The sequence below is a fragment of the Pecten maximus genome, chromosome 11, assembly GCF_902652985.1.
Source record: "Pecten maximus chromosome 11, xPecMax1.1, whole genome shotgun sequence".
Lineage (NCBI taxonomy): Eukaryota > Metazoa > Mollusca > Bivalvia > Pectinida > Pectinidae > Pecten > Pecten maximus.
In genome coordinates, this window is record NC_047025.1 from 6,382,283 (window position 1) to 6,404,557 (window position 22,275).

Consider the following 22,275-nt stretch of genomic DNA (forward strand, 5'->3'; position numbering starts at 1 on the left):
TTTATAAAAAACAATTTCAGAGAAAAGAGATGTGACATCAGGTTTTTATTCTACATATGTATTGGATGTACCTGGTGATCACAATACATGTACTATTTTTTTTTTTTTTTTTTATAAAACTCTGAAACTGAGAATCAAATTCAATCAATATACACCTAGTATACGGTATATATAATATACAAAATAAAAATTCAAACACAGATCTTTTGTCTACCAAGTACTTTCGCGGCTACATCATGCCAGCCTCTTCAGGGGAATACAGAAAAAAGACGTTCCTCTGAAATTGGATAGACATTCCCCTGAAGAGCGGCACAATGTAGCTGCAAAAGTACTTTGGGGACACAGCAGATCTGTGTTTGACTTTTTATTTTATTATGAACTTTTATATACAATTACCATCACATCATTTCACATGAACACTTAACTTTATTATAAACATACACAAAACCTGTTAAATTTTACCTCATGCAATGTTAGTTACCAGTACACAGGCCCTTCATAGGTTCATAAAGGTCTTTTTTTTTTTTCAAAGATAAAACATTTTGTACTTTACCGAGTATTCTTGAAACACCTAGCTAACAACCCCTGGTGGTAATTAGAGGGAGATAACACATTTAAGTAAGCAAGACTTCCACCAAGATAACACTTTACTTTGATCGACCTTCTCTACTTTTTCTTACGGAGTGTAATTCCCCTCGAATCAGGCAGCTGATTCAATCTTGTACAATAAAAGCTACAATGTAACACAGGAATTCATTAATAAGATGTTTTGTTGCAAATTCTAACATCACCGCTGCCGACCGAAAGACAAAGTCAGTATTGTATATGTAAAGTATATATATATTTGTTTACAACCTTTCAGCACTAGAAGTGCGTACATCCAATACTACACTGGTTCCACTACCATTATATATAGTGCTCGCTATAAATAATGTTCCTATATAGAAATTCCTACCCATTGTTAATGAAAATACAAGCCTTCAAATAGCTTTGTGAGGTAAAGCATGATAGCCCAAATGAAACACCAGATTTTGAGGTTTAAATTTAGTCTAATGATACCAGAGGCTGGAGGGATTTCACCCAATTGCCCTTTTGAACTCTATATTGATTTTGCACTCTATCATGTGCTGACTCACAAAGGGTTTTCCGATAGTATTCAAATTAACATTTGGTACATGAAACAAGCATGGCTTTTATAAATAAATTTGCTGCATCTGTATACATAGACAAATCAAAGCTTGGAACTCTACAGACTTTTTGCTGGATAATTGTTTGTACAGCTAATTGTGTACAAAATCACTGCATACAATGTTATATTTTTAATGCCATCTGCATTTGCTAGGATTTTAACACAAAATTGTTCAAATATATTCAAGTTACTGTAATACAATTTTTTTATTGGTTTTCCTGCTTAAGTTTACAAGGATATATACATTTTAAGTGTAATTAAATTCTTCTGATTATGATAAAGCTTGCATTTGACTCATCTGATTATGATAAAGCTTGCATTTGACTCATCTGATTATGATAAAGCTTGCATTTGACTCATCTTTACACTTACAACTATAAATGCCAATAATTTTGGCTTTGAGAATTTTTTATTTCTTTTTATCAAATTTTGAAATTAATATCTAATCAGTAAACTGTAATACTGTAAACATCATTTCGAGTCTATTCTGACTGAATACATATCATATAGATATATCAAAGTAGATAAATTAATTGATATTTACATTTCTTACATCTTTAGCTGTCCTGTGTGTAGAACCTAAGTTAATTTGAATTAAAACTTAATAAAAGAAATTGTTTATTATTGACAACATGCAATATTAATGTAGTTCTGAGACTATGATGAGCAGCAATTTTGACAATGAACTATAATGCTACTTGCTTCATTAAAATGATCTTTGATATTTAAAATCTCCTGATCGGACATGAATTTAGCAGGTATGGGGTCACCTGCCTGACCACGTGGGTTTTCCCCGGGTACTCCGGTTTCCTAAGACCCCTCGTGCGCTTCAACCCGGGCCAACAAGAATGGTTTATACAAGTTAATATAACTCGTTTCGCAACTCTTGTAAAATAAATTAAGTTTACATTTTACATCCTTGATATAATAGTTCTGAAGAAGACTTTCCAACTTTAGCCTCCTGATACTATTTCCTCATCAACCTTTACTGAATACTGCCAAATGTCACTCAATCTTCACAGACTTTCCGTTCCCCGCATGAAACTGTACTTGAACAACCTTTCAATTTTACCTTATTCATGTGAAGATTGTGACAAAAACCGACAGGTAGACGTTTGCATAGTCTGACGGTAACGTTGCAGTAAGGAATGAATTAGCCTTCTGCCCAGTGGGCTTGGTTCATGATTGCTTGCAAGACAATCCAAGATTGTATTATGCAATTCACTCGTTAATTAATAGCTTTTATAGCCTTACATTTTCATTGTTCTTTTTTAAATAATCTTTTAAGCAATCACAAATTTTTAACTACTGAAACCCAGTAACCATTTCTGTATGTCCCATCTTGCTTCAAAATTGCTTGAAGCTTATAATTTGACCATTTTTCCATGTCAGTGATTAGATAGTGAATTATGGTACACCATAAATAATAACTGTGCGAATACCTGTACAACAAGTAAAAATTTGATACCCTTTAATTGTCAGATCTAGACATTTTAATTTGTTGAAATTTAATTTTCATTTTGAATAAAAAAAATTTGACCCACAATAATAATCGGCTAATGATCACACTACATATACTTCCTTTAAAACTGCAGGGCCAGAGATGACCTCAGTAGCTTTATCTGAAGAAATTTGGAATAAATAATTTAAAATGAATTGTTAAATATTCAACTGGAATCTCTAATCCTATAAATCTACATGATTGGCTCCATACCATGTTATTACTAGTGACTCTATCCCCTCAATCATTCATTTGAAGTTAAAAACTAAATAAAATTTAAATAAAATCAAAGTTTGAAATTTTTTTAACTGAAAAAAATATGTTATTGCATATCTTCAATGGCATATAAGAGCACAGGTTATTGAAAGACCGTAGTAGCCCTGGTATTTACAGTGAACAGGGAAATCATCACCTGGGAATTCCTGGCTTTTTTTAATTTGTAGCCCTGACATGTCAGACTATTTTCAGTAGGAGTGTATATTGGTTCTGTGATATATCTTGTATCTTAACTTTATAGTATTGCAGGGTGACAATGACGATGACACAGAAGATGGTTAACCTTCTGGAACACATGGGTTTATTCTCTGTTCTTTTTCAAGGCTTCACTTCCACGTTTTTTGTTGTTGTTTTTTGTTGGTAATTTGTTGGTTTTATTCTTTCATTTGAACCTCGGTATATTCTCGTGTTCTTGATGTAATAGTAGATAAATAAGAATTTTAATTCTCAACTGAAAGATGAAATGATCATGCTGCTACCCAATACAGTGCATTCCACTTAATCGGGTAACGCTTAATCGGGTATTTCGTTTAATTGGGTAAAATTTTAAAAACCAAAACCATTTTCTCTTAAATCATGTTAAAAAAATTCGTTTAATTGGGTTGGAAAAGTCGTATTTTTCGGTTATTCGAATAGAACAATCGGGACAAAAAATAGAAATGCTCCGATTTTCACGAAAGTCATCGCGTATTTCTTTAAGTTTTAGACATTTATCAACAAATAGTGTAATTTTGATGGTTCAAATGTCAAAAAACAGTTAAATATTACCTTAAACGGTGTTGATTCTGCCTCGTGTGGTTTTTCCCCAACAGGAAGTCGACTAAGAATTGTGGGTAAAATTAAATGTTATTTTTAGAGTCAGCAGCAGGCAAAACGTAATGGGGTTTTAAAAGCATAATTAAGCGACTAGACAATTAAACTTTTACGTCTGGGATGTAAAATCTTCGAAGCAAAAACCAAAACAATAGGTTTTTACCTGGGTCTGATATTGCTACAGATCGATTGATATCACCGCTTACTGTATGTGGCGAATCCAAAGTGAGGGGTTCGCCACGGGGAAATGTGACGACACCGATACACAGGTGAGTTAAAAATCAGTAGCGAGCAGTAAAATGACAGACGCCCGACGTTAGCTCATAATTCCTATTCAGGTTAGGATTAGAACTGGTTAATAAAAACATTACATTGGATTTCGTGTTGTTTTATCAGTGACTGCCAGTGTCAAGTTCGTATAAATTTATACCACAGGAAACGACCTAAATAAACTCGGTTTCTCCGATCTCTGTGCTTTGGTAATTGGAAATAATATGGAATATTTTAAACTTCAAAGCGAACATAAGAATGTCTCTATGATAAACATAAATGATTTTAGATGTAATTGTCGGCGAGTCCTTAGATCGTATGTCAAATTAGGAACACACGGATGAAACAGGGATGTATGACCCCCCGATTTGAGGTGCTACGATTGTACTGTGCCGCGAATAAGAAAATCATTAAGGTTTTGTTATTTTAATACACACATTTTTATACAATTAGTAATAGTAATCTGACAATTTGACATCAGTAAAAGCACAAACAAAAACACCGTTTATTAACAATAATAACGCAAATATTTTCATCCAAAATCGACCCAAGTCTGACTACCATTACGGACCAAATCCAAGATGACGACGTGCATTTCGGCTTATCGGGTAAGTCGGTTAATCGGGTAAAAAGTCCCCGCAAATAGGCAACCCGATTAAGCGGAATGCACTGTACTTGTACAGTTAATTATCACACAATATTTCTATGAATACTCCACTTTTTAATCGTGATATCAGCTGTCATAGAACTTGGAGCAAAAATAGAGAGCACAACTTCAGAGTAATTCAAAGAACTCTCCATTGATTATTTTATTTTCTTAATTTACACTCCGAAAATAAATGATAACATATATATACCAATTTTTTTGTTCATGCCCATAATTAAGCTTTATTTGAAACTGTGCTGCTTCTCCAAATCTCTAACAAAAATCTAACAGAAATTCATTATTACTGTAACACCTTTACTACATCGATCTTAAATGTTCATTATCCATATCAACAAATTGAAGCTATAACTTATAAATGTAATGCCAGTGTTCCCAAAACTCTCAAAGCAAATCTTATTTATTTCATAAACAAATCCTGTTTATTTCATTAATAAATTAAAAAGATACTTACAATCCCTAATTAAGTTATGACCTAAAGAAGATTATTCCTGATATTAACATAGATGTTCTGACTTTAATAGCAGCCATACTTCAAAATCCCACAGTAATAACTCGACAATAATAAAGTACTGGTAAAGTACAATGTGTAAGAGGCCCAGAGGGCTAGTATTCACCTGGACCTTTATCAGTTATCATGGCAAAATACTCTCATTTCAGTTACATTATAAATATTCCTGTACTTTTTCAGCCGCTGATTGCAACAAAGGTTCAAACTAAACGTGGACCAAAAATTGTCATTCTTAAAGAAAAAGAAGGATTTCCAAATTTTATGCTAGCGCACTATAATATATAGTTCCCATATCGGGCTTGGACCTCTCTTTGGCTTCAGGGGTCAGCAACACTCCTCATTTCTATAACATTTAGTCTTCTTTGCCCAATAATGCTCCAGATCAAATTTCATCGAAATACCTTCAGTTGTTCGGGACGTCGACTAGTTAGTAGCTGTTTCACAGAAATATTGAAGAAAAACAAAAAATGGATGGACTGACAAAAATGATGGATGCTGCACCTGAAGGCCAGGAGAGCTTAAATACATTAATTATAAATGGACATTTAATTCCTATTTGATCCAATTTTGAAAAATGCACAATTGAGCTAAAAGTTACAGACTGTTATTCTTTGTTAGCTATAGTAATCAATGCTTTTAATTTACCATTTGCAGTAATTGGGCCAAATATTCTAATTATTTTTTTACGGAATTGCATTATACACAAACAGGACATAACTCAAAGATGTTTGGGCTCAATCATCATTACCTAAAATTTTCTGTATTTGATGACTCATCAAGCTTGAGAATGATATAGATTTCCTTTCTCATGCCATGAGTAAAATCCTATATATATATATATATATGGACAGTGTTTCTATATATATAACTGACTACAAGTATATATACACTAAATTTACCTATGAGTCATGATATATTGCTATGTAGGGTTGAATGTATCTCACAATCATGTATTCATACATGTGATTCTAAATGTTTAGTGTTTTAAATTTTCAGACTTCTTTTAAATTTATATTTACTGGACTTGCTATAACTCAGTAACGGTATATATATATATATAAGTGTCTTCATTTACTGAAGTATTATAAGGAAACTTCAGACACTGAAATCATGAATTTTAATTCAATTTTAAAACTTTTACATTTATATATACATATAAATCTCAATATCTTTGGAATCATCGATTTATCTGAAACAACGTTCACTAGAATCATATACCATAATAAGAAAACCGTTACCACAACATTCACAGAGTCTAAAAGCTGCATCAATATAAGTCACACTGCCGTCTATTACCTGAACAAGACGGGATTCGACTGTTGAAGGTAACTATACCTAAGCAGTCCTTTTGGTTCTAAAGCATGTGTGTTTTGTGAATCTTTAACTGACAGATAATGTCTAGTTTACCCGGCAGGATTGCTGAAAAACACTGACAGCGACCCTATAATTTGAATACAATTGGGCAATTTCATTTCCAACCATATACGAAACATGTATATCTCAAAAACTTAAAGGAGACAGAATTTTTTCATTAATCGGTGTGTGTTGACCTCGAAAAATATCATTGAAAAGTGGTTTCCATGTAGGGAACCAGGGAGGAGGGAGAATCATATTGGGAGACTTTACACACAAATACACGTAGTTTATGAGGTTAGCTAAAGCCCTTAGGACATCTATCAGAAAATAATTCAAACACTTTGGCCAGTGAGCTCATCTTCTATAGACAAAATGATATTTACAGCACTGATATACAGGCTGCCATACAAATTTCTGGCATGTCCATCAAACTAGATGCTGCTTTAAAAGTCGGTCACCCTCCCATTACTCGAGACTTAATGATGAGTAAAGAAATCTCCATCAGCATCTAGATGTATGACTATACTGAGGGCAGTAACAGCTTGTCCAAGGATAACTGGGGATGATTTTGTAGAGACAATTAGACCCTGTTTCACTCTTTAAGATGTCAGCATGCAGCGAGGGTTATTTAAGTAGAAGTCATCGATAGCAATAAATTGAATAATGTTGTGATGACCGTCAGATCAATGGACCTGAATTTAGAGTGATTTTAAGCCATTGGTTCTACAATATATTGCATGTGATAAATAATTTGGGAAAAAAGTACTTTTTTAGGAAAAAAGCTTGAACAAATAAATTTAAAAATACATTACATTAATTTTTCTGTTTCTACGTATACTGTCATAATCATAGTTCAGGAAATATTGACTATTTTTTCTACCAGCTCGTTCTAAGCATTTCTTCTATAATATTTTAAGTGTTTTTGCGAGGAACTAATGCATGTCCTATGTATTGAACTATTTCCGTACTCATTCAAATTTCGCATTGCTACAGGAAGTCAGACTGCAGGTAGGTTTTTTGAGCAGGCCGCTTCTTCGAGCACATGACTGTCACTGCCGCATTGATAAAATGTGTGGCACTAATATTATAATGGTATCTCACCATATATATGCTGCAATATATCCTACGGAATGAGTAGAGACTTGTTTACTGGATATCTTGGTGGAGATTAGATGAAATCGTTCAACAGACAGGAAGCACAACTTTTAATCTGCTCACCGTGTCACTCGTGTGTAAGTTATCACTCATTTGTAACATCAATTTTTTGTTGTGTGCACAATTCCTGTTTTATTTTGACAATAAACATTACTGATTTGTTGATATTTAATTGTTTATAAAAGTTTTATCATGTTTATCACGTCAACAATGCCCCAGAAAACGAAAGTAAAATCCCGGTCCGCCATTTTGTTGTCAGTGTAAACAGCCCGACATAAACCAGCCGATTTCCGAGAATTCAATTATTTTCAACAAATAAATACACTTAAAATGCATAAAATGTCCTGTCCTCATATTTCTAATGCTTACTCTCTAATTTGTTAAATACATATTTTGTTCGTCAATTCCTACATATGACAGCGAGTTACAGGAACATGCCTGTTTCATAACGTCTTATAAGTTAAGGTGGTACAAAGGAATGGTATGCTTAACCGACGAGTAACACGAACATGTTTCTCAACATCTAGAGATGGCATAAAATAATGAAGGCATGTTTACTGCGACTTCTCAAGATATATCATGAAAGATATATATGGAAACACTTTTCTGTGACGTCTCACGAAAAATCATAAGTACATAAATATAAGGTTGTGGGGTGAAAACACAATACGCTGAAGACATCGGATGAGCAAGAATTTAAGGAGTTTGTGATTCTTTTCTCTACTTTACATTGCAAAATCATTTCAAATGTCAGACTATGAAATCCTCAATGAAAACTGTCAAGCTATATATTAGCTGGCATCGTTTATGACATAGCTAGCATGAATATTATAGCATTGCACTAGATTGAACCTTTTCGTGGAAAGCTTTTAATTAGGCCAGAACATTAAAGAGAACATTGTACCTATAAACCACAGCTTTTCCTCCCGACACATCATGACAGGTTTCTTAGGGTTTAAAATTGAAAATAAAAATTTTCATATTAAAAGCCAGGAGCTCCGGTCCCTGAATGTAGAAGTTTGTTTTTAATTGCAGATTTGTGCAAATTTTAACGTAATTCATGCATCACACTCGTTTCTTTTTAAAACATTCAGTATTAATAATGATTATATTTTCACAGCTATAGGGATTAGTGAGATAAGTCTCCAATCCATCTATGTAAAAGCTACAGGATTAACAAACTATGGCAACGGAAATGCGACAACAACAGGACCTTATAGCTACCGGGTATGGTTGATATGATTCTCGGAAACTTGCCACAAATATATAAACAGGAAGCGCTTTCATCCAAAAATGACATTCAGCTACAAGTGTGTACTGTGGGGTTTTCTTGGAACAGAATAACTGAACATTTTCAGTGCACTAGTTGAGGGATTGAATAAAACTTGAATTGGGTACCAATAGGACTGCCGTCATTAAGTTGACATAGACAATAAAACAAGCACTATTTTTTGTTTGTGTTTGGTTGCAATTGGTGTATTGCCCTGTGCAGCCAGGGTCATTTTGAGGCGGGGTCTTCTTGTAGTAGTTGGTGACTACCTCAATGATCGACATACAAGAGACCCATCGCATCCTGAACAATTTGGGTAATGACTTGCTCCAGAACACAACCACAACAGCACAGACCAGCTCATTCCAGTTTTCGGGGAAACACGAATAACCAGAGGTTTGTGAATCTTCACCTGAGATTAGGTGGCCAGTGTACTCCATCTGACTGAGCTATCACGGCCCCCTTAAAACAAGTACTTATGTTTAACATTTATAGACGGAAGTATATATACTTCCGTCCTGTAACTGGGTCTGTATGTCACACCACTCAGAAAACAATGGGACTAGTTCCTGCTGACACTGTAGTATAATTACAAGGCGTAAGGTACTCACAATAAAGCATATTATAACCAGACAAGTATTTGTATTGTAAATCATATCTAAAGATATAATTGGAGATAGTGTTTCAGCTTTAAGGCTGTATTGGTTTTAAAAGGGTAATTTGATTACAAATAAACAGGCAGGAAAAGTGAAAATAGATTTGGCCATGACGTGAGAATTTGTTTGTGATGTGTATGACATTTCTCACGGTTCTACGAAATGGTCTAACGCTACAGAATGGATATCAGTACGAACTCGGATATTATCTTCAATTTATATATTTCATACATGCTGATCAGGCACATAATCTGAAGATGTATGTAGCAAGAAATTAAAGGTTCACAGTAAGTTAATTAATACTAAATTAAATTTAACCCTGGTACTGACCTATAATTCACAGCCCCTAAATTTGTACCCCGGTATACGTATACGTACTGACCTGGTATACGGTATAATTCACAGGGAAGAAATTCACATTAAAGATTTGTTACAAGATGACCAATTTGGCCTGTATTGCTCATCTGTTTCTAATGCAATTTTGAAGTTGATCTAGGTCATTTCTTAAAGTTGTTTGTTGTTTTAATTTCATTCTATATTTGGTGTGTTAAATTTTTGTCACTAAACTAAATCCTCAAAGGATGGCAGAATTTCATGAATTTGTCTTTGTTATTTTTTGTTTACATGATTAGATTTTGATCAAGTGCTTATTTAAATGGTCAAATCCATTAAAAACATGTTAAAAATCTGAACTGTCACACACTCAGTGTGTTACAGGATGCATTTGTATTGAAGTGCATAGGTGATCATACAGGTAAGAAAAGGAGATATTTTCAATTAATTCTATCTTTAATGCAAAATGATCCTTCTCAGGTATAAATGTCAGGCAAGTTATGAATGTGAATGAAGGTCAAGGTAATTCATTTGAACACACTTGGTAACCACTCACTCCAGCATGCCACATGCCCACAGTCTCTTTGACTGCGAAGTTGTTAAAAGATCCCCTGTGACCTTGAATGTAGGTTAAGGTCATTCATTTGAACAAACTTGATAGCCCTTCACCCATGCAATCACTATGGGTGCAAATTATCAGGTCTCTCATGATCAATGGATCATGGTTAATGAAAAGAAGTTGAAAAGAAAAGTAATTAACTCTGGATGGACACCTGACAATTGGCATAAGCTTATATAATTACTTGCACTTTTAGGCAGATGATGAGCTAAATATAAAAGAGTAAATTTTGCATTAAATCCTATTTAGATCTCTAAAATTATCATAAATAATTCATTAATCAATAATGATTAATTAGTGTTAATTAGTGTTTTCAGTGATGAGGTAAAGATACAAAATTGTACCCATTAGTCAGTGATTTGGTGAATATATGCACTACTATAGCTCTTGGAGTCTAAATATACAATAGTCCCTCTTTTAGCAGCACCAAATGGATTATTTTAAGCAGCACATCTCCTTCCTAGCTGGTGAGTTATATTTAGTCACCCAGTCTAGGCCGTTCACACCTATCAATGCAAGTCCAGCGATTCAGTGAAGTAGATGTGGTTCTTCCTCTTCTCATAATTTAAAGTGAGCCCATCATCTGCTCATAAAACACATTTTTCTTGTTTAAAGTTGATCAACAACCTTGGTGCATGGCTACATGAAGCAAAGTGGAGAATATGTACACGTATTTTGGAGAGGTAGCGCGTCTTAAAAATAAGAGCAAGGCGTGTAGTTTAGAGAGGGCAGAGATGTACATATTTTGAGGAAGTAAAGCAGTTAGATGTTTACATTTATTTTGTGGTAGAATATCTACATAGAACATGTATTTTGTGGAGATGCTGTAACATGCAGGGATTACGTCCTATCTTTAAGGATGTTTTAGGTAAAACGTGGATATAGGCAAAGCTGAGGGATAAAGTACCAATATTTAGGTCAAAAATTCATACATTGTTTTCATAACTCATTTAATTCTGAATTTTGTGATAAATAAAAGCAAAATGGTTATAATATGTAAAGCAGGGAGATATATTACGGCAATAGTATGTTTTGTAGATGTTGAAGGTTCATATCATACATTTTGGAGATGGGGAAGTTGATAATACATTTTTTTTTTAATAGGGGAAAATGATCATACATTTTGGAGATGGGGAAAATGATCATACATTTTGGAGACGAGGAAGTTTCATATAATACATTTTAGGAGATGGGGAATTTTCATATAATAAATTTCTGAGATGGGAACGTTTCATGTAGTATAGGAAAGAATCGAAATGTAATGAAGTTGTGAAAAGACGCCAGTGGAACGTTCACAATAACTAATACATTCAGCAGGAAATTACAGGCTTGGTATGTCACTATATATAACCGAACCAAAACTTTCCCGAAGCATTTTACATGTATCTGAATTGAGGTTTATGTTATAACTTAAAAAATCAATACAGGAAAATGTAAGGGTGTTATTTCCAGAAAATAAATGATATTAAGTGAATCATGCCACATAAAAATGGAATCTGTCAGCTGATTAGTCAATGATAGACCATTGTGGGTGCTGGTCTGTACACCAATCCTATGGTGTAGAGTAATTTATCTCAATTTTCACAAATTTAATTTAAGCTTTTTAACAAGAAAAGGAAATCTATGTGGACAAGCATAATGTCAATGACTACACAAACTTTAGGGAAACGATGATTGTAATTTTAACAAGAAACCAAGTAAAAACTGTATCAGGTTTTCAAGAAATCAAGGTCAATACATTAGAACTGCCTCAAATCATGAAATAAAATCTAATAAACAGCATGGAAGTCCTTCCCTGTTATACAGAAAAATCATAATATAAGATAAGAAATACTTTAATTGTTTAATAAACAAACTTCCCCACATAGCTACAGTATAGCTGTAACCATGCATTTCTATTTTTTGTTACAGTGACCTGGCGCCATTTGATTTGATGGTTTTTGAATGAAAGCTTTAAAATGGCTATAGACACACAAGCTATTTCCTTAATATAATGTACCACAGTTTGTACCAGTTACCCTCAAAGTTCAGTAAAATTCAGATAAGTCGAAGTCAATGGTACCATGTAAAATATCTGACTTATCAGACTTATATATAACCATGTTTCTATGTACTGATATATATATATATCACCAATGACATAAAACTGACCCGGAATTTACTGGTTGTCTACCATACATTTCCAATAACAAGGTGTGTGACAAAACAATAAATGTGTAAAAACATTTTTTATTTCATACCATGACAATGGCAATGTACATAATTTATTATAAACCCAGGCCTTCCATTTTTATCTATAACTTATTTGTCCTAATAAGCACTTTGTGCGTTTGCAAACACACAATTGAGGATTTTGCCTAATTAAACCATGTATGGGTTTCCATGTGAACTCTGGGTGGAAAAATTTATATTTTTCATTTACATATATCTATGTAGTGAAAACAATCCATCAGTCTTTGGTTAAAAGACTGAAGCTGATATTAGCAGATCAGTGAGTTAAGAAACTTTATATTATATGTTTCAATAGGGACACCCATCCTCTCTTCCCGATCGAGTAAATATGGTGTGCATGCACCTATAGAGCAGGTGTGCTTATTACCATAGGTTGAATATAATATATTAGTCATTGTGTTTCAATCTGTCACTAATCTACACTATCAACCTGTGTTGACCTAGTTTTAACGCTATATATAGATATATTCGTATCATTTGACATTTGCGTTAACTTATATACCACATTTGTCCTCAAATTAAGCCCCCTCTCCTTGAGAGTGCTAAAGAGTAGCATATGATTGAAGTTGAGGAGGGTTTATTACTCAACCAGATTTAGCTTAATCAAATCTAGTATTTTACGTTTGAATATTCTGCCTAAATCAAGAAGGGCTTATTTATAGACACAGGCTTATATTTATTTACAGATTATTATTATTTGTTTTGACAAGTTAATCGGCCAGTGAAAAGCCAGAGTCATTTTGAGGCAGGGTCTCCTTGTAGTAGTTGGTGACTACCTCACTGAACAACATACGGAAGGTCTATTGCATGCAATCCGGTTAAATAAGGGTAAAGAGTCTTTTCCAAGGACACAAACATGACAGCACACAGACCATGCAGCCTGTTTCTCAGCTTCCCGAGAAACACAAACCGACACTGGTAGGGAGAGCCAAACCACGCACCTCAGATTTTCACCTATTACTATAGTTACGGATAAGTACAGTACCCATGCAGTTACAAAATTCATATACAATAAAGGCCCCAAAAATGTCTACTCATGCTATAATATACATATATCCCATAGACACAAATAGAGGATCTGTCATGAGTTTCCCTTCATATTAGATTTATGATACGAGTTTTGAATTTTTTTTATTTTTGCGAGCCTCTGGCGAGCAAAAATAAAAAATTCTAAACGAGTATCATAAATCTAACATGAAGGGAAACGAATGACAGATTCTTTTTATCATATGACGTTTTCTTTCATCGTTCCCCATCAAAAACTGATTTTCTCTTTTGCCTTGAATCGTCACATATCAACCAAATCACCCGAACCTTCGAAGTAGGTCAATTATACCGACGAGAGAAGAAATAGTTCTAACACAACTGACTCTTGAAAAGGATTCATTTTATTAAATACACGTCTCAAAACAAAATTTCAGCATTTTTTCATTTAATCTATAATAGATAAATTGTCCTTGGTGTTTGAAACAATGAGGAAAATATTTTAGTTTGAAAGTTCATGAGCGACTGTTTTTGATGTGACGAAGCCGTGACGTCACTTGGCGCGATAATGGAGGCTTCGTTGTACAAATGTCTATTCGCTGTCGCTGTCGTACAGAACCATTGTACGGCGCCTTTTCACTGCTTTGTGTTTATCCTCGTCCTCGCGGGAGTTTATGGAGATGTGAAATGTTCCCACTGAACATCGTGTTCAGACTGCCGTGAAAAGCGACTTTGGATGCCGATTTGTTGGCAGTGTTGTTTGTTTTGACATTACACGTGTTTGTCGACGACAGTGTCAGCATGTTATTCTGAGTAACCGTTGAAGGCAAGTTGTAACAAACTACATTGCCGTTTTTCATGAGGATTTTATTAAATAATGTTATTATTTGTTTATTTGAAAAGAATCTAGACTAGATATGTCTCATCGGACAACGCAACCGCAATTTTCTATTGGGAGTTGAAATATGTTACTAGGGGTCATAAAATAGATGTTTGCCAGGCCTAATTTAACATCTTATAGTATAAATATAATTAAAAAACTTAGGATGTTTACATCTTGGATTTTATCTTTGATTGTACAATATGTTATGTTAATAGACCAATTTGTCGTTCAGTTGATTTTTTTTCAAAGTTTACAAGCACTAGTCGCCATTTTTACGAGTTGTAGTAAAAAGAAGTAGGTCGTTCCCACGCGTATGAATACAGTTCTCACGGAACACAATTAAACCATAAGTGTAATTTTCATACATTATATTAATTAATTAATTAAACCATAATTGTAATTTGAATACATTATATTAATTAATTAACGTAATGCATAACACAAATCAGTTCAGAGCAACTTTTCAAAACCAGTGATCACCTGTTGATACCGATCGAAATGGCGATGTATGGAATTAATTCTTTATATCAATTAAAAATCTTTCCAATATCAATCCCTCTGAATTCTAAATATTGAATTGATTTTGCGTCCAGTTTATGGTTAAAACCTAACATTACATCCATAAACTGACCTTATATTACCCGAGGGCGAAAATTGACAGGTGCCAATTAATGCAAGCCAACTGACCTTTTCACAAATCAACACCAGTACATGTGTTGTCGTAAGCTTTGTCTTTGGACATACGCGTGTAGTAATTACAATTGGTACATAACATATATATAGTACACCTATGACTAGAAGAACATTACGATTTAATTGTGTACTAATCAAAACCGTCAAGCTGAAGTCAAATCATCATGCATCAGTATATATGAATGGCCTTAAGCTTTTCACCATATGAAAACAAGCAGAGCTAGAAAACCGGAGTTTTGCATCTAATTTACCTGATATATGTACATGTGAAGCAGAAAAAATTCACACATGGTAAGGAAGCTATATTAAATGATAGCTAGATCAGGCTTCATTCTCATTTTTACAGCATATACTGCTAACAGTTTAAGGTTCTATAGCTACTCCAAGTCACTCCACTATATAGATTACTTTTACAATAACATTGTCAGTTTATTCATCTTGCTTTCTACAGAACACTGTGAGCTTTTTTGATGTTATTAAAGATGATCTTGTATATCTTAATATGTACCCAAAGATACATTATACAATTTTTCACTGAGAGAGAAATCAATGGAGACATGCAATGTTGAATGTCACACACGCGAAACTTCACGAAGACAGATCATGGACTGTCTTTACCCAAATGCCAGCAGGGAAACAGATTTAAACAAATGGATTCCTGTTTCACCATAAAAGACAAATAAAAAAGGCTTTTCTGGTAAAAGTTCATCTTAATACACATTGTTAAATTACATATAATTCTATACAATTTCAGACACTATACATTATTCAATCAACTGGTTTAAACCATTGCATGCATTTTTACGCTAGCTGATGACCTGTAATTCCCTGCATACAAGTTTACACATCAACAGAAGGGAATTAAAGTACTTTAACTTTCAGTGGGTTCGAAAAAAATCAATTACAAAAAAATGAAATACTGGTGATGCTTATTCTCTGTACAGAGAAGTCAAATGATTATGGCTTTTTCTGACCGACAATTTTACAACAGGAATCAAAGGCATATTTATTACGACTATAAGGATTTTGATGATGCATTCTTGGTCAGCTGATGTGCCAAATTCATGAAGTTTTTGACATATTTGACCCCTGTTACCTCGAAAAAAAGGTCAAGGTCATTCATATAAAAATTTTAATGTAACTTCTCCATGTACCACCTGGTCAAATATCAGTTTTCAGTTGCTTATAGTTCTCCAGAAGATTAATTAATAGATGACAGACAAAATAGGACGCATGGACGCCCACTAATGCACCTTCGATTTAGTCGAATGTGATGCATGCATGCGTGTATTTAGACAAATACTGATTAAGGGCCAGGTCAGAACGTATACGTATAACACCATATATTAACCTCACCAAAGGTTCAAAATTGATAACGATATATTTTTTAACAAAAAAACAAACCGCTCATTCACAATTGCTTGATATTGATCAGAAGGTTATTATCAGCATTTGAAAATATTATCACTCTTCAATTATCTCCACAAAGAAATAGTTTCCGAGATAAGTGCCGATCCATCAGTGTAATCTAAGTCGTATATTGATCACGATATTAATTCAATCACTCATCGAAACAATAGGATCACCCTGCCCACCCAGAGATACGAGGAAGTCGTTAACCTTGTACTGGACCAGGACGTCCACCAATCAATGGATCGGACAAGGCGATCCACTAATCAATGGATCAGTCCATTCAGGGTAATAGGGGAGTCAGTATTAATTGAGCTACATACATATACATGTATCGTAATGAACTCAATTATCTTGTTCGTCAGTTGTCTTGCCTATTTATCAAGTCCTAACGACAATGCACAGAAAATGATCTAAGAAATCGGATTTGTACTATATGCATAAGCAATATACTTGGTAGCTATGATGAATTGTTTCTTATAATCATCAACTCTCTCCCAAGTTTATAAATGTCCAGGCCAAATGATCCTCCATTATTATTATTATTATTATTATAAATATAGATTTATGTCATATACTAAATACATGACATTTATCTTTCCCTATCTGTCTGTACATTTGGCTCCAGCTTTGGTTTTTTATTTTTCCAAATCTTTTTTTAAGGAAAGTACATGAGTGTATTAATCTGGCATTATCTGTACGTATGTTCTCTACTTTTTCCGTAATTTTACCCATTTTGTTTTTTGCACAGATGAAAATTCATGGCAGGTAGCAAATTTCCCAAAATGGTCAGAAAACATTGTATCAACCCCTTACTATGGGCTATATATTGTTCAGTGAAAAGGAACATTGAAAGTTAGAGCAAATTATTTTCAACCCAGTAATCTTCATTTGGAAAATAATTTATGTTCTTGTAACATAAACAAAATTATGGCAAAATTACAAAAATATAATGAGTGACAGAAAATATACCCTATAATGATGATATAATGAGAGAATCAATACCGCAGTTCTTCATAATTCCAATCAAAATCGAGAAACAACCCACTGATTAAGGGGAATCTCTAATGCGTTGCTCCACTCTCTAAATGTAAATGAGTTGCAGGAAATATATCATACACACATGCAAACTAATTTGTTTTGAAGAATGGCAGAGTGGGGATAAAAGCCACACAACTAAAGCACAAAGTCGATCAGACGTACAGGTTGCTTCGGTGAAGGTCAAGAAAAGGACACAATAACATCAATGCTACGACTTACTGAAAACTGCGAGTCTTTTAGACAAATATTAAGATAGGTTAAAATGTGAAAAACACAATGAAATTGAAATTTAAACTCCATTGCATTTGATAAACAAACTGCAATGCTTTTCTATTTAACTTCGGGGCATTTAAATCGACATTCGCAGGGTACACGGTTGCTTCACTGTTTATTACTGAGCATATTATATTTGACCGAAATTTTATATATGAAGACAAACCCATAGGGGATTATGAAGTTTAACTTGATAAGGTTTTATATCTGTAAACAAAAAACATAGAGGCTTTAAAAACTTGACATTCATGTGAACTCAAACTGACCCAATAGCTGCGCGCATTTGTGCACCTGATAAGCTTGCAATTGAGGCAATGCAAAATGTCAGCAACATGAGGATGTGGTCATACCAGGCGATAGAGGACCAAACCATATTTGACATTTTCGTTGTTAACAAAGCTGGACCTCTGTGTCGTTACGCTTATCAGATTTTCCATCTAAATATATTTGACACTAACACTAAAACCACGCAGAAAAAGACAACCTATATATATAGAGGATATAATGTATACTTTTGTAGCATTCTCGTGTACTCGTGTACATGTGACTCACGAGTATAGGAGAAAACATGATTTCTAGAATACAGAATGCTCTGCATCTTTCATTCACAGTAAGCATATGCAAACATTTCTATCTTTTACTGTTGCATTGTTAGTTAATTGATGATTTTAGCAGCTATAATTAACTGTTTCTGAACAATCCTATTTATAAATCAAGTGAAATGTCAATCCATTGGTTTACGATAAGCACTGATCAATATTATTTGTAAAGCATATTATAGTATAAATCACACTCATGGTCACCTCTAAATTTAAATGCATGTTTATATACATTATAGGTCAGTGCTTTGGCTTCTCGAGTTTTTGTCCTGAAAACTGGGCAGCATATAAATATATCAAAGACCCTATGACTTAATGTTATGCAAGCCAATTATTGACTATACTGTGTCAATCATGCATAAAAAGTAGGTCAGATCTAGTGTTTGGTGTGTAATGTTTACACATGTTCAATCAAGCATGAAATGTAGGTCAGATCCAAGTTGTCTGGAGCATAAGGTTAAAATGCATTCACAAACGGTCAATCATTCAAGCCTAAAAGTTAGATCAAATCCACTAGCATTCAGAATGTAACATTAACATGTGATCAATCAAGCATAAAAAATAGGTCAGACCCAGCCTCAATTAATCCAACTGGTTCAATCAAGCATAGAAATTAATAGTCTTTCTATGCATTATCCATGCATTTTCAGTTGAATTAATTAACAATTAATACTCCACTGAGGTCATTCAAAGCTCGCCTCAGATCCCCCTTTAACTTTATATGAGGAATAACTGTATGTCATGATGAAAGTATTGTTCAGTAGACCATTTTGTCCTGGTCTGTTAACGTTGAAGCTAATTAATATTACATGACATATTCACTTGCCAACAGTATTGACTAAACCTATGTTTTCTTATAGGAATTATACAGATCTGACGATCTCAAACTCATGAAAACTTAATTTTTCAAGTACTGCGGATCTAGTTTCATAATATAGTTGTCTACTGGTTACAATTGCCTATATATATTAATTACGCTTCAAATCCTCAAAAGAAAAAAAAGAAAAAAAAGACCCTTCAAGCAATCAAAACTAATGACAGCAGCAGAACCATTGTAACATTTAAGATTAATTGAACTTCTGATTTTCCTGTGATAATCAAGCCATCTAATCTTGTGTCATCCTTAATTATCAGGATTATGTCCCTTTTCATCCTGACAGTATTACCGGTAAAACACACCTCGACTTTAAACATATTTATTAACCAAAATCGGTGAAAAGGATCAGTCACAAGTTATAGCAACTTATGAAGCCATCTCCTTACTACAATTATACAGACCAACACACACCTCAAGCAGGGACCCTTGATAAAATGTCCCTTCTCACCCAACTGAGTCTTAGAAAGTTAATGGGTTTTAGTAAATTAGAAAACTAAGAAATGCTTTAAATGCTAATGTTATTCTGAACTAATTTGCAGACAGAATCTTCCCCTTTTTAGAAAATAGCCATGCAGATCAATATGTTTAAAACATTTCACTGATCATGACCAGTCACCATAAACATGAATCTGTTACATCAAATTGTGGAGTAATTACTCCACAATTTGATGTAACAGTTTGTTTTTAGCTTTTCTGTTGCTTCATTGTTTTAACACAATTGCAAAAAAAAGGTTACAATATAACTTTGTCACTCTTGCATGCCATAGGGGGTTTTACTTTTGGAGAAAACAGGAGTACCCAGAGAAAATTAAACCCATCATGATGTTGGACCATCTGTCCCAAGGTATCCAGTTGACATTGACTTTTAGCAATTTCAGAAGTCAAATCACCTTTTCTCAGAAATATGAAGAGTCAAAACATTAAGTCAAATAGACATGCTCCTTCATACCCAGGAGTCAGATATGATTCTGGAGAGTCAAAAACATACTCTCAGGGGTCTACTGGATGTCCTGATGACCAATACCTTTTTACCTTTTCAGGAATTGAATCCCTACCAGCTGCCTAGTTTAAGGTAAGTGTGCTGTATTACCACTGTGCCACACTTATAGAATAATGATGTATTGTTCTACCTCTATATAGTTATCATATAGTAAGTTGTTATGTTGTATCTAGGCCTAGGTGAATGTATTAAAACCACAAGTTTTCATTGTTTTTTTTTTAAGTTTGTGTATCTATAGATAAGTAGTTAAGTACCGTTAGATTAGCTTTCACATGAAAAGTTAGCAGAAAAAATAATGTTTGCCTTAGTAGAGTATGTTACTTTCTGTATATCAAATGAAAAAGCAGCACTTCAATACCGAATACACATTGAAACTAGGGGCCGGTTGCATGTTAAATATTTATCCTGTACCCGTAGATTGCTAGCTGAACCTGTGAAACACACATTGTAGAAAAACAGACACATTGAACATCCCAAGACTGGAGTATTAAATATGTATACTATATAGCGTTCCATCATGCCCAGATGATCACGGATCAGGTGAAAAAGTATACCAGTGTAAGGCCAAGTATATGTACACAAACATAGCACGTGACAGGAAACACCTGTGTGTTGTATCGGTACGTCTGTATGGAAACAAGCGATTGTGTAATAACACCACACCAAATCATTCTATACCGTGATCATGTGGATGTTTACATTGTTTGTATTTTCATTAACGACTTACCGTGAAGTGCAAATAAATGAAGGGGTAATGAATGGGGGACAGTTCGTCCCGCAAACGTAGGACCTTCCTCTGGTGAGCTAGAATCGGAGTCGGGAGAGCCAGCTCCCCGCGTGTTTCCGTTAGAATTGGGTATTGTCATTGTCCCTGGACCCGGCCCGAAACTCCCCAGACTCCGGGCCCTCAAACGTGCACTTGCAGAAGAGGTTGCACCTAATGTCATTTCTGCACCTGTACCACTTGTGCCTGGTGCACTTCCCGAGAATGTCCGCACGCGGGGCGCACTCGTGCTCTGTTTTCCGCCCATTGTCACTACTAAGGATACTTTATGAGTTTATCCTTAGGTCTCCATAATGATCGTATACGGTTCTCCATGTATTTATCAAGAAACCACCTTTGAATGAAGGTTTAGCCATTGTGAACATTGCCCTCCGCCATGTTAGTCTTCCTTGTTTTGCGTCATGGCACCAACACAAATCGTGACGTATTCATCATGTGATTAACACAATAACATTAACAGGCCAAACTAAGCAATAAACAATGAAAACCTTTTCGTTGCTGAAAAAAATGGCAAAAATACGACACTGTCTTGTCTAATCTTTCCTACGAATTTATTTTAAGAATGATATCAAAATGCTTTTAAATAGCTTTGGAAGGTTTGAATAACTAATTTTTGCCAAAAACTTTACATAAATAACATAACAGCGCATATAATTTATATATTATTCCAGTAGAGACTCTCACCAAAGACGTCTCTGACTGTAACTGCTACAGTACAGTACTCACTGGGATCTTTGATCTTTTTTTTGATAGAATGACATATTTTTTTATGTCAATTTTACATCAATTTTACAAGGAATACGACTTATGGATATAGAGACCGATGGCCTGTACCACATATTGTTGGTTGTGATAAAAGTTTTAATTCGATATGTCTAGAAACTAA

General features: G+C 34.2%; 1 protein-coding gene across 1 annotated transcript in view; it reads right to left on the reverse strand.

The window, feature by feature from the left end:
• The window catches only part of LOC117338133 (E3 ubiquitin-protein ligase ZNRF2-like), a 33,534-nt gene extending 11,727 nt beyond the window's left edge, over positions 1-21,807 (reverse strand). Inside the window, exon 1 of the mRNA XM_033899346.1 lies at positions 21,333-21,807. Coding sequence (XP_033755237.1) covers positions 21,333-21,636 — 304 coding nt within the window. The 5' untranslated portion in view covers positions 21,637-21,807. The remainder of the gene's footprint in view (positions 1-21,332) is intronic.
• Between the last annotated feature and the right edge of the window lie 468 nt (positions 21,808-22,275).